Source organism: Plecotus auritus (genome assembly GCF_963455305.1).
Source record: "Plecotus auritus genome assembly, chromosome: 4".
Taxonomy (NCBI): Eukaryota; Metazoa; Chordata; class Mammalia; order Chiroptera; family Vespertilionidae; genus Plecotus; species Plecotus auritus.
Window position 1 is genome coordinate 148,379,254 of NC_137775.1, and position 13,674 is coordinate 148,392,927.

Sequence of the window (13,674 nt, forward strand, 5' to 3'; positions counted from 1 at the left end):
TTTATTTTAATTGCCATTTTTTAATGTTTTTTAAAATTGTATTTTATTACCACAAGTAAAAATTTATCAAGTGAGAATTGAGTTTCATTTTGGGAATATATGTGTGTATAAAAGGAAAGACAAAGGAGAAAAAAAGTATTTCTCTCGAATTTTATTTGGCTCACTATTAGGAACTCTCCTAAAAGGCCAGTTTTTCATATGTTTGAGTTCTGCATCCACATTCATAGAGCTACTTGCACCATATTTTATTTGTCCTGATCAGGTTTAATTTACCTTTAAATAATAATTGTTGTAGAGGAATGGATTAAAATATGATCAATATGAGAATGATTTATGTGGATTTTTTTCTTAAATTGAATTATAATAGTTTTAGATTGATCCATAAAGCATTCCATGTCCTATTCCCTAAAACTCATTCATTTAGAAGTTAAAGGTCAGGAGGAGAAAGTTCTAATACCAATTCTACTGATCTTTGATACCATTATAATCTTAGGCAACTTCCTTTAAAATTATTTTTTAATCTATAAAAAATAAGAGTAAGACCTCTTTTCACCACTCATTTCATTGGAATATTATGATGACTGTCAAATGTACATAGAATATAGGTTTATTTTTTATTCCTCCCTCTCTTCCTTTATTTCTTCCTCCCTTCCCCCTCCCTTCTTTCCTTGACAGTCACCAGAAAGTATTCCCCAGGAGTATATGCTGATTTATCAAAATAACATCACATACTAGACTTTTGGGTCACACCCCCTCAGGAGTCGATCAGCTGTGATGTATTGATGTAGGCTGTTTCTCTTGTGCAAGGTTACCTCCATATCCATGGTGTTATCTATACAAAGGTTCCTGCTGTGCTGAAAGTCCAAAGCTTGACCTGAATGTTTCTAGTTACCATTCTGTCAGAGGGACATTAATCCCACCCCCGATCCCCACCTCCACCATTATGGTAACTTCTTTTTGTGTTAAATTCTTACAGCTTTCCACACAAGGAGATGCAAGTCAGGTGATTGGGCCTCTTACTGAAGGGCAGAGGAGAAATGTGGCAGTAGTGAACTCACTGTTCAAATTGCACCAATCAGTAACAAAGGTAACCTTTATCTTTATGCTTTTGACTTAATTTCAAGTTTTTCTTTCTTCCTGCCTCAAAATTAGACAGTTTATGAATTATTTAATTTTTTTTGCAAAAGAATACAATGAAAACATGACGATTGTAAAATAAACTGAGGAATTAACTCTTTTTATACAGTCTTTTACCTTTGCCTTTATTTGTGTGATTTTTATCTATACATTTAGTTTAAAACACATGAACTGATAATCCAGTTTATTGCACAAATAATTTAAGGATAAATTATCCGTTCCATACCTATTAAAAAGCATAAGATGATATCCTGTGGGTGGTAGTAACTTACAGCAAAGCTAATGACAGAGTAAGAACTCTCATCCCTCCTTGTCAAAAGGTTCTGTTTTTTCACAAAAAGGGTGAAGGAGCTGCATGGAAACTGAATTTTTATGATATAATCACTGATGACTATATATATTCTTTTTGCCATTTTTCAAAAAATGACCGAACTTTAACTTTTGTGCCTTCATAGATATGTCTAAAATGAACTATATTCATAATTACTTAGGAAAGCACTTTCATCCCATCTTTGACTTTGAGTCACTTGTGTTTGCTCTATATAAATCATCTTCAAAGTGTTCAGTAGGTAGGGAGATAAGTGTTTAGAAGCCTGCAGGATGCTAAAGATTAGGTGATGTTCTTTAAAACTTGACCTTTCATATACTAGGTTGTATTTTAGAATAATTATGTGACTATTATTCACTTACTAAACTTTTTAACAAGTCCTTTTATCAAGTAGGGGTTTCTAAAAATGTATATTTCACACACTAAGCAAAATGTTTTTTAAAGTTTTATCAGGTGAATCTCAGAAAAGTAAATAATAAAACTAAATAAAAAGAATAGCCCTAGCTGGTTTGGCTCAGTGGATAGAGCATCGGCCTGTGGACTGAAAGGTCCCGGGTTCAAATCTGGTCAAGGACACATGCACAGGTTGCAGGCTCGATCCCCAGTAGGGGGCATGCAGGAAGGAGCTGATCAATGATTCTCTCTCATCATTGATGTTTCTCTCTCTCTCTCTCTCCCTCTCCCTTCCTCTCTGAAATCAATAAAAAAATATTTAAAAAATAAATAAAAAGAATACATGGCAAGACATGTAAAACTTTAGACAATAAAAGAATCCTATCTAATAAAAGAGTAATATGCAAATTAACCATCACTCCAACACACAAGATGCCTGCCTCCATGTGGTCAAAGATGACCACCACAAGATGGCCAGCAGGGGAGGGCAGTTGGGAGGGACCAGGCTTGCAAGGGAGGGCAGTTGTGGGCGATCAGGCCAGCAGGGGAAGGCAGTTGGGAGGGACCAGGCCTGCAAGGGAGGGCAGTTGGGGGCGATCAAGCCTGCAGGGGAGGGCAGTTAGGGGTAATCAGGTCGGCAGAGGAGGGAAGTTGGGGGCGACCGGGCCTGCAGGGAAGGGCAGTTGTGGGTGCCCAGGCCTACAGGGGAGAGCAGTTGGGGGGGACCAGGCCTGTAGGAGAGGGCAGTTAGGGGTGACCAGGCCTGCAGGGGAGGGCAGTTAGGGGCAAATGGGCTGGCAGGGGAGTAGTTAGGCATCAATCTGGCTGGCAGGGGAGTGGTTAGGGGGTGATTAGGCTGGCAGGCAGAAGCGGTTAGGGACAATCAGGAAGGCAAGCAGGCAAGCAGTTGGGAGCCAGCAGTCCTGGGTCACAGATTGGAGAGGGTGCATGCTGGGCTGAGGCCCTCCCTCCCCTGTGCACAAATTTCATGCACCAGGCCTCTAGTAATAATAATAATAATAAAAGAATCCATGGCAGGGGTGGGCAGGAAGAGATTAACCAAAGGACTTGTATGCATGTATGCATAACCCATGGACACAAACAACAGTATGGTAAAGGCCTGGGCAGAGGGAGGATGTGGGCTATGAGGGGTCAATGGAGAAAAATGGGGGACATCTGTAATATTTTCAACAATAAAGAATAAAAAAAATAAATGATGTATTTTCCATTTTCTTTAATTATTACTCTAAAGCACTACAAGCAATGAAGTGTTGTATTTATCTAGCCTGATTTAAATGCTTTTATTGAGACTTTTAGAATTTTTATGTTTGCATTGATTTGTAAAAAGAAAAATGTGTGACGTTTGTATTTTATTTTCATTATTCTTTTTTAAAATTTTTATAAGAGTTTATTTGAGCCAAACTGACAGCATTGATAGGAAGCAAAATCTCAATTGCTCTGACATTTGTATTTTAAAGACTGTTTAAAGTAAGTCAACCTAGAAAAGTGAAAATTTTTAAAGAAATACATAAATTTGGCTTTAGTAGACTGACCTTTTTAAGTTATAACTTTATCATTAAAATCTATGTACAGTGAGTAATAGAAAGCTAGCTCCTTTTAAGGTTTGATTATTTGAAGTATATATTTGCTTTATACAGGAAAGTATTTTTCATCCTAGTTTAACTGAGCTCCAACCAACTGAGCCGCCTGGCCAGAACAATGCTAATGCATTTTTCAAACATTTGTGAGACATTACTCTAAAGTAATGATTCTGTTTTGCCCTGGTTGTTGTGGCCTTGTTGGGCGTTATCCCAAAAGGTTGCTGGTTCAATTTCCAAGTCAGGGCACATGTCCACGTTGTGGACTGGATCCCTGGTCAGGGGGCATGAAGGAAGCAGCCAATTGATGTTTCTCTCTCATCAGTGATTCTCTCTCCCTCTCCCTCTCCCTTCCTCTCTCTGAAATCAATAAAAACATATCTTTTAAAAATGGCTTAAACAAAAGTTTAACTGGATCAAAACTTTGTTTTAGGTGGTTTCCAGTCAGAGCTCATTTCCACCAGCAGCTGAGCAAACTATAATTTCAGCCCTAAAGGTAAAATAATTTAATGGAATCTTTGACTCTGTAGATCAAAGCGGGTTTTAGAATTATTTGTTTGAATGAGTGGGAGATGTCACATTTTAAAACTAATTCTGAATTCTCTACATATACCAAAAGTAGCATGTTCATAGTTATCCTAAAGAGAGAGGATACATGTATGTTTATATTTTCTAGAATTTAAAATATGTAGACTCTGTTGGTATCTACAGATTGTGTTCTCCTTAAGATAATTGTATCACAAGCAAGAGAAGCAAGAGTAGTACAAGTATTCACTGTGTCTTAAGGTAATACAGGCAAGCATTACCCTGTTAAAGTAGTGGTTCTTCACCAGGTTGATTTTGTCCCCTACAAACATTTAACAATATCTGAAGACATTTTGATTGTCACAACTGGGAAAGAGGTGCATCTAGTACCAGGGATGCTGTTAAACCTGCAATACATAGGACAGCTCTCCACAAAAAGAATTATAGAGCCCTAGCTGGTTTGACTTAGTGCAGTGGTCGGCAAACTGCGGCTCGCGAGCCACATGCGGCTCTTTGGCCCCTTGAGTGCGGCTCTTCCACAAAATAGCACGTGCGGGCGTGCACGTACAGTGCGATTGAAACTTCATGGCCCCTGCGCAGAAGTCGGTTTTCGGCTCTCAAAAGAAATTTCAATCGTTGTACTGTTGATATTTGGCTCTGTTGACTAATGAGTTTGCCGACCACTGGCTTAGTGGAAAGAGCATTGGCCTGGGGATCAAAGGGTCCCGGGTTTGATTCCAGTCAAGGGCACGTACCTTGGTTGTAGGCTTCTTCCCCTGCCCGGGCCCTGGTCAGGGAGTGCGCAGGAGGCAACCATTCGATGTGTCTCTCTCACATCGATGTTTCTCTCTGTCTTTCTCTCTCTTCCACTCTCTCTAAAAATCAATGGAAAAATATCCTCAAGTGAGGATTAAAAAAAAAATTATAGAGCTCAAAATGTCAATAATGCCAAGGTTAAGAAACTGTAAAGTGTGTCTCTAAGGTTTGAAACTAGAGTAAATTACCTTTTTAATATACTCAAACATACTAGTAAATATACCCCTTTTCTAGCTACTAAGGAAGTTAAATGGAAAATAATGTTGATGTGAGATTTAGAGTGCTCATCTCATTATCATGAAATATTATTAAAGCTGCCATAATAAAATAATTGTTTTTAGTAAGAATTGCCCAATTTATTACTGATCATAAAAACAGTATAAAATCAGGTCAGTATGACAAACCGAACGGTCTTAATATTCTTGCTCCTAAGCAGGAAATACATGTAGTTTTCTTTTCTGTAGTTCACATCTTTTCCTTATATTCTAGCAGTACTGTCAAACATTTTTTTATCACTACCCAAGATAAGAAATACATTTTACTTTGGCACCCCATACATAATACATAAGCACTTATAAATATATATGCATATATAATTGTATGCATATATATATATATATATATATATATATATATATATATGATATATCTATATACATTTCCATACTTAAAACAGAGGTTTCACAAAACAATACTTTTCCTTATTTTTGTGATGCACTCTGTTTTCTGTACTCATATATTATTTTTTAAAACATCCTAATAATGATCCACTAAATTGATGTTTGAGAAAGTTCATTCTATAAGATAGAGTGCCTACACTTTTCCTGATAATAAAAACCTTCTGGATAAGTTAAAAATAGAAATCTTTGGAGACTATAATTCATATAGGGTGAATTCTCTGAATCTGTATTTTAGCATACAACAAAGGTTATTCCTAACAGTCACTTTGGGCTGGGAGTTGAGGTCAGTTCAGGGAAAATTGCCTTCATCTTGGGCTATAGCCCTCACTCTGAGGTTTGCCCACCAGAACCAGTATCTCACGTAGCGGGGCACTGCACTTTACTGAAACATTGCCATCTTCGCCCTTGAGAAGATTAGCAATCAGTTCAAGGGCATCTTGCAGTGGCCATGCCAATTAGAGATTTAATTGCTTATGTTAACAGAACTCAGTATAACAGTTTGACCTTGCTTTTTAGTTCAATCTTATGAAAATCATTATGACACATTAAGGAAAACACTAATAAAACCCTCCGACTTAAAGAAAAGACTATTTCATAAAATTGCATTCATAACATTATATGAAACTTAATACCTCACTTTGAATTAGGGATAGAATGTTAATGATGCATACATGACTGTAGCCCAAGGATCAAAAATCTATGTTTTTAATAGTTGATAGAGACGATATTAAACATACTTTTTTATCTACTGAAAATATAGGTAAAGACACATAGCCTTTTATTTGAAATTTTATCTAAATTAAATGTTATTTAGGCTTGAAGTTCAAAATCTCATGTTATAAACATTATCTAGTTTGTCATGAATGGCATAATTACTCTTAATTTCAAGTCATTTCATTGTAACCACCTCAGCTCTAAGTACCGTTTAAACATCTTGGCCCAGTAATTGTTTCATTTATTACTGTGATTGAATGGTACAGATAGTGATTGTATTGCTAAGTTTATATATGACAGTTTTTCATTTCCCCCTTATTGTGAAGTTTTGATGTTCTATATGAATGAATATTCCTGATTGCTAAGGCTTCAATATTTTTGTAATCTTAGTTATTTTAAGTAAATCTTTTTAAAATGTATGACAGAATTCCCTGCTTTTTTTTGCAAAGAGCTTATGAAATATAATCTCCTTTCTCAATTTCCTCTGATAGTTGTTAATATTCTACCCATCCTTGAAGGCATTCCCCAAGATGCTCTCTTCTCTTCCTGTTTTATATTTTCCTTAAGTGGGAAACTTCATCAGCTATTAAGTTTTCTGTGTACACCATCATCTCATATGCAAATAGAGACAGTTTTATTTCTTGCTTTCTGACCTTTATGCCTGCCTGTTCATGCCTTGTGTTATAGTCCCGAATAGAACTGGTGAGAGTGGACCTTGTTGACTGGGGGCAAGCACTCAGTATTTTACTATTTTAAGTATGATGTTAGCTTGAGGGTTTTTGTGTGTGTGTTTTTTAAGATGGCCTTTATGAGATTAAGAAAGTTCCCTTCTAATTTTAGTTTATGGCAACTTTTTATTATAATAAATGGTATTGTTTCATCAAATGGCTTTTTCTGAATCTATTGATATGATCATGCTTTTACTCCTTTGTTCTGTTAATAAAATACTTTATAAAAATTTATTTTCAAATATCAGACTGACCTTGGTTATGATTTATTACCCTTTTTATGTATTCCTGGATTGGATTTACCTAATGTGTGTTAAAAATGTTTGTATCTAGCCGAAACCGGTTTGGCTCAGTGGATAGAGCGTTGGCCTGCGGACTGAATGGTCCCGGGTTCGATTCCGGTCAAGGGCATGTACCTTGGTTGCGGGCACATCCCCAGTGGGAGGTGTGCAGGAGGCAGCTGATCGATGTTTCTCTCTCATCAATGTTTCTAGCTCTCTATTCCTCTCCCTTCCTCTCTGTAAAATATCAATAAAATATATTTAAAAAATAAGTTTGTATCTATAATCATCAGGGATATTGGTATATAGTTTCTTGTAGTTCTTTGCTTGGTTTTTATATAAAGTTCATACCTCACCAATTAGGTTTGAAAATATTTCATCCTCTTCTATTTTCTGGCAGAATTCGTGTAGAATTTGTACTGTTTTCTTCTTTAAATGCTTAATAGAATTCACCAATTAGGCCATCTGGGCCTGTAGTTTTCTTTGTAGAAAGTTTACTAGTATAACTAACTGCATAGGGTTGGTTTCCTACTCTGATATAAAAGGATGAGTGTCTAACTACAAATCCTGCTACAAATAATTATGGGGAAAATACCAAAAACAAACGAAACAAAAAACCTACTGGAGGGTTTTGGAGATGGGAAAAAAACAGGATGTGGAAATCTAGAGCCAACAACAGGAAGAGAGTTTTTCATTTTGTGTGACTGCTCTAAAAGTGGTGACTACAGTCATGCCTCAGGCGAGTCTGAGTAGCTAAAAACAGAGAAAAACAAAACAAAACGAAACCTGCAGACCTTCAGTCCAAAGGAACCGGGAAAAAGAGCCCGGTTCAACCAGGGCTGCTGGAAAGTGAGAGGCACCTCAGAACGGAGAGAGTCAGAGAAGAAGGATGCCCAATTCTCTGTTCCAACTGCACTGGTCTTCGTTTGACTTATCAACCATGCAGGTACAGAGCAAACTAAAAGTGGTTTTTGCCAGTAAGGCTTACGGAACTCAACTGAGATCTAAGGCATGGCCAACTGCAGGTATGCCAGTGTACAGATTGAGTCTAACTAAGCTAATTAATTGCTAAAAAGAAACACAACACTCTTAGGAGCAATATTTAAAAATATGAAGTCTACACAATATAATGCAATATAACATTCACAGTATCCAGGGTATATTAAAAATTACTACATATACAAAAAGCTAGAAAATGTTATTATTCTCAAGAGAAAGGTCAGCATCTGCCAACCTTGAGATGACCCAGAGTCTACAATTATCCGGCAAGAACTTTAGTGAGGTAAAGAAAAAAAATGCTAAAATAAATAAAATAATAGGAAACCTTATTGTAATAATTTAAAATGTGAAAAAAGCACACAAATGAGCCCTGTCCGGTATGGCTCAGTTGAGTGTTTGTCCCATGCACTGAGAGGTCCCTGGTTCAATTCCCTGTCATGTCCTGCTTGCAGGCTCCATCCCCTGTACTAGTAAAGGGTGTGCAGGAGGCAGCTGATTGATGTTTCTCTCCCTCTCTCTTCCTCTCTCTCTAAATTCAATAAAAAACCTTTTTGAAATGAAAATTTGGTTCTCTTTTTAAAGTATCTTCATCTTATCTCCTCATATCTATTTGTGCTGCCTGTGAATTGGTTCAGGTGCTCACCATTTTGCATCTATACTACTACTGTGTCCTCCTGCCATAGTCTGATTTATGCAGTCTACTATCCAACATGATTTTTCCCAAATTCAAACTTTTAACCACATTTTTGCATGGCTTAAAACCCATCATTGATTTCCCAGTCCCTTCAGGATAAACTCCCAACTCTTAGCCCCCTACACAGAGTACACCTGCTGCCTGGCTCTTCTACTTAGGCAGGCACCTCACACCATCTGTATTGAATGCTTGCAGTTCCCCAAATGCATCAGCTTTCCCAGGCTCCTCTGCCTTTAATATAAGCCCCCTAGCCCTATCCTGTGTCAAGTGGTTCTTACCTATTTGTTCTTTGAAATTCAGTTCAAGCAATACCTTTTGGATTTCAGATCCTCTCAGTATGAGTTGGTCTCTCTTACGATCCCTAGCACTCCTAGAGCACTGATATCACTATAACTTATCTGTTGTCACTAGATTGCAAGCTCCTTGAGGGCTGGACATGACATTTAGAAATTTATTGAATAAGGGTCCTATTTAAACTTTTCTCATTGGTTGAAATCATTTGTCTGAGCTAAAGCCATCCATCTTCATTCTGTGTATAATCATAACATATATAATGTTCTTAAATTTATTTTGAGTGTTCAGATTTTAATGTAAAAGTATTGAAGCCCAGTCAATATTTTTACACTAAAAGCCTGTAACTAAGGTCTACCATCTTGCATAACCGAATCAATGGTTATATCTCACTATAGAACAGTTTCTCCGTCTTAACACTATTGACATATTAGTTCTTTGTTGTTGGAGACTGTCCTGTAGGATGTTTAGCAACATCTCCATCTTCTGCCCACTAGATGCTAGCAGCAAAACCTTGGCTCACCCCAGTTGTAACAATGAAACAATGTCTCCAAACATTTTCAGATGAGGGAGCAAAATTGCCCCAGTTGAGAATCACTATTATAAAATTCTAAATAGAAACCTAACTCATGAAATACCTAACAATTATGCCCTATAAGAGTCACCAGTGTATTTATTACATTCACTCTGCTTACAAGCATATGATATCATTCCAGTTTTGAAGAATCAGTTTTGATCTTGCCTCACTCTTCTCAGAAATTTGAAAAGGTGTGTTCATTTCATCATTTTCATAGTGGCACTACTCCTCTCTTATCCTAAAATGAGCGGTGTGGAGGAGTTGAGATTTTTCAGTGCCATGTTCTACAACTATTAAGCTTTAAAAATCATTTCTGACAGCAGTTAGGAAGAGGAGCAGACTTCTGTTGAGTTATTATAACTAATTTGATAAAATAGGAAAACTTTTAGTCAGAATGCTTCTCATGTCAGATTTCTTTGTGTTAGTCTTTAATTTTGTGTTTCCTCCCTTTTTTCTTCTTTTCAGACAATCCATGTTCTTATGGGAAATGCTGTGCAACCTTTACTGACTTCAGTGGGAGATGCGATAGAGGCCATAATCATCACCATGCACCAAGAAGATTTTTCTGGGTAATAACTTTAAACCAAAATTTTCACTAGCCTTTTTATTTGTTTTTCATTCCCCCCTCCACCCTGATCCCCTAAAATCTCTTCATATCTAGGGTTAATTCTTCTTGTGACAGACAGGGTTGGCCTCCAACCTTATCCTACTTTATTCATTACTAGAGGCCCAGTGCACGAATTCATGCAACAGTGGGGTCCCTCGGCCTGGCCTGCGGGATCGGGCCAAAACTGGCTCTGCGACATCCCTCGAGGGGGGGGTCCCAGATTGCAAGAGGGCGCAGGACAGGCTGAGGGACCCCACCAGTGCATGATTGGGGCCAGGGAGGGACGCAGGAGGCTGGCCAGCTGGGAAGGGACCGCGGGAGGGCTCCAGGGCATGTCCAGCCCATCTCTCTCAGTCCCAATCGGCGGGACCCCAGCAGCAAGCTAACCTACCAGTTGGAGCATCTGCCCCCTGGTGGTCAGTGCATGTCATAGCGAGTGGTTGAGCAGCCTTAGCATATCATTAGCATATTACATTTATATTGGTTGAACAGATGACCAGTCACTTACCATGTTAGGCTTTTATTATATAGGATGAGCACCATTAGCAGAAGAAGTTTTTTCAGTTCTTGTTTTCATCATTTCTCTCCTGTCATTGAAGCATAGAATCATTAACATCTACACTACTCAGCTTGGCACTTCAGGACTTTTGGTAGTCTGTACCATCTTCCCTTTCCAATTTTATCTTTTTCTTTACTTTTCACAAATACCGTGTACTTGAGTTCTCGTATAGGCATGGTATTCCTCGTGTCAAATCCAAATCCTGCTCCAGCTGTGAGGGCAGGCTCCGCCATCCTGTCCCAGAAGGATTTTCCTTTTTCAGAGTTTTGTGGCAATCTATGCTAGTCATACACACTAACCATTTGGGAAACCAACTTCTAATGTCTAATGTGTTACCTGTAATCTAGTCATATCACCACAACATTTGGTATTGTTTCATAGTTGTTTCATATGCTTATCCATATCATATTATCCTGAGAATAAGAATCATAGTTCCTAACCAGTGTTTACTGCAGTCTTTTTAAGTAGAGTAAAATGGTTTTGACGCAGTATATTAGAAAACCTTTTATGGAGAATTTGGAATAGTTATTGTCAATGTAAGAAATGTCCAGACCTGTAGAGAACTTTTATAAAAATTTGTTTGTGCCAAACAGAGGATATACCTAGAAGCAAGATCTCAATAAACTGAAAAAAAAAATGTTCCCAAGAATAACATTTCATGTTTAGTTACTATTTTGAACTGTCCTGTTTTTCTTTATATTCATGTTGTTTAAAAGAATATCTACTTTATTAAATTTCCAGCCACTAGTCTGTGGAAAAATTGTGTGATTATTACACTGTCCTTTAATTTTTCAAATCATTTATCATTTCATTTATAAAATATCTTTTAAAGGGTAAAAGGTCAGTCTCTATTTTTAATCATGGTAGGAAGCACCAAAGGGTAAAGTGATTATACACAAAAATGCTGTAATATTTGGATATAAGAATATAATAAAAGTGTAATATGCTAAGTGTCCGCTCGACCAGTCGCTATGATGCGCTCTGACCACCAGCGGGCAGACAATCCGACCGGTAGGTTAGTTGCTTCCGGCCAATTGGGACTGGGCAAGAGGGCTGTACATGCCCTGGATCCCTCCTCAGTCCCTCCCAGCCAGCTGGCCAACCTCCCGCGGTTCCTTCCTGGCTGGCCGGCCTACGGCCCCCATCAGCCCCCATCAGCCCCAATTGGCCCCAATTGGCAGCCAGGCCGAGGGACCCCACCTGTGCACGAATTCATTCACTGGGCCTCTAGTAAAGAATATAAAATTGCTGATACCACTATTTGGGAAGAAATGAACTTTGTTCAAATGTGAACTGAAAGGTTCCAGTTAAGCAAATCATCTGTGCTTCTGAAAAGTAAGCAAAAATGAAGAGATTTTTAAAGGCTTATTTTATGAGTGGTGAGATACTTACTTCAATAATTATATTGATGAGCCAAACTAGTGCCTACGGGTAACACATTAGACATTAAAATATGGTTTCCCAAATAGGTATGCTCTTACTAGTTTGCCTAAATACTAGTGATCTAGATTGTTTCTTTAACTATAGGGTTATTATGAATTTGAAGTATTATTTTAAGGTGTATAACATCCATATTTTTTCCCCAAATGGCCTTTGATGGTTCCATTTCAACTTGTTCATATGCAGCAGATACTTGAGATTCTACTGAAAGTTATTTTCCGTACATGGAAGTATAGAACTGTGGATCACTGTTGCTTTATAGTGTATTTAAAGTGTTGTTCCTATAGCAAAGCAATAATTTCCCCCCTTTCTAGAATATTGTTATTAGTAATTCTGATATGTCATGTCTTATATGTATGGCTTACATGAAACATAAGGTAAAGTTGGCTTAAACTATTCAAGAAGTAGGCACCACTTTTATAGTAGGGATAGCCTCCAAGGGACACACTTGGAAAAACAAAAGTGAACACCTGCCCTCCCAAGTCTCTGCACTTCTTCTAGGTAAAAGGAATAAATCAGGTTTATCTTCTAGGCCAACCCCAACCTCATCTATAATGTGGTTACAGAATTCCTTGCTATTTAACAAGTAATTCTCAACATGGTTTCCTGGTATTTGAAATCTATTTAATAGGACCAGTGTGTTTTTTTGTTTGTTTGTGTGTGTGTTTGTTGTTTTTTTTTTTCAAAATTAGATAGAGATTAAAATGTATATGTCTGATTGACATAGCACATTCATTGAAATTCTTTTATTTAATATAAAATGACTCAAGTTTAATTACTTTGAATGGGAGAGGGAAGGCAATAAAAGTAGGAGGACCCTAGATCCTTGAAATGATAGATGAGCACCTATGAGGAAGGGAGAGTCACACACATCCACTAAAAAGACAGGTGATGGGAAGATGGTCATCTAGCATTTCTCAGGTGTGCATTTGTAGTCTATCTTCAACTTCTTTATTTCTAAAATTGATTTTAGAAAGAGAGAGAGAAACATCAGTTTGTTGTTCCATTTATGTATTCATTGGTTGATTGTTGTATATGCCCTGAATGGGGATTGAACCCACAACCTTGGTACATCAGGATGATGCTCTAACCAACTGAGCTACCTGGCCAGGGCTATTTTCAACTCCTGTATGTAGGTTCTCATTGTGAAGACCCTTAAATTTCTGCACAACTTACACCTACTCCTGGGTTTGAATGTGCAACCCAGGCATGTGCCCTGACCGGGAATCAAACTCACAACCTTTAGGTGTACAGGATGACGATCCAACCAACTGAGCCATCTAGTTAGGGCTTTTTAATGTTCCTGT

The 13,674-nt window shown here is 37.7% G+C and overlaps 1 protein-coding gene across 1 annotated transcript in view; it reads left to right on the forward strand.

The window, feature by feature from the left end:
* The window catches only part of COG5 (component of oligomeric golgi complex 5), a 233,785-nt gene that overhangs the window by 182,284 nt on the left and 37,827 nt on the right, over window positions 1–13,674 (forward strand). Inside the window, exons 15-17 of the mRNA XM_080663906.1 lie at window positions 977–1,087; window positions 3,890–3,952; window positions 10,227–10,330. Of these exons, the coding sequence (XP_080520032.1) occupies window positions 977–1,087; window positions 3,890–3,952; window positions 10,227–10,330 (278 nt within the window). The remainder of the gene's footprint in view (window positions 1–976; window positions 1,088–3,889; window positions 3,953–10,226; window positions 10,331–13,674) is intronic.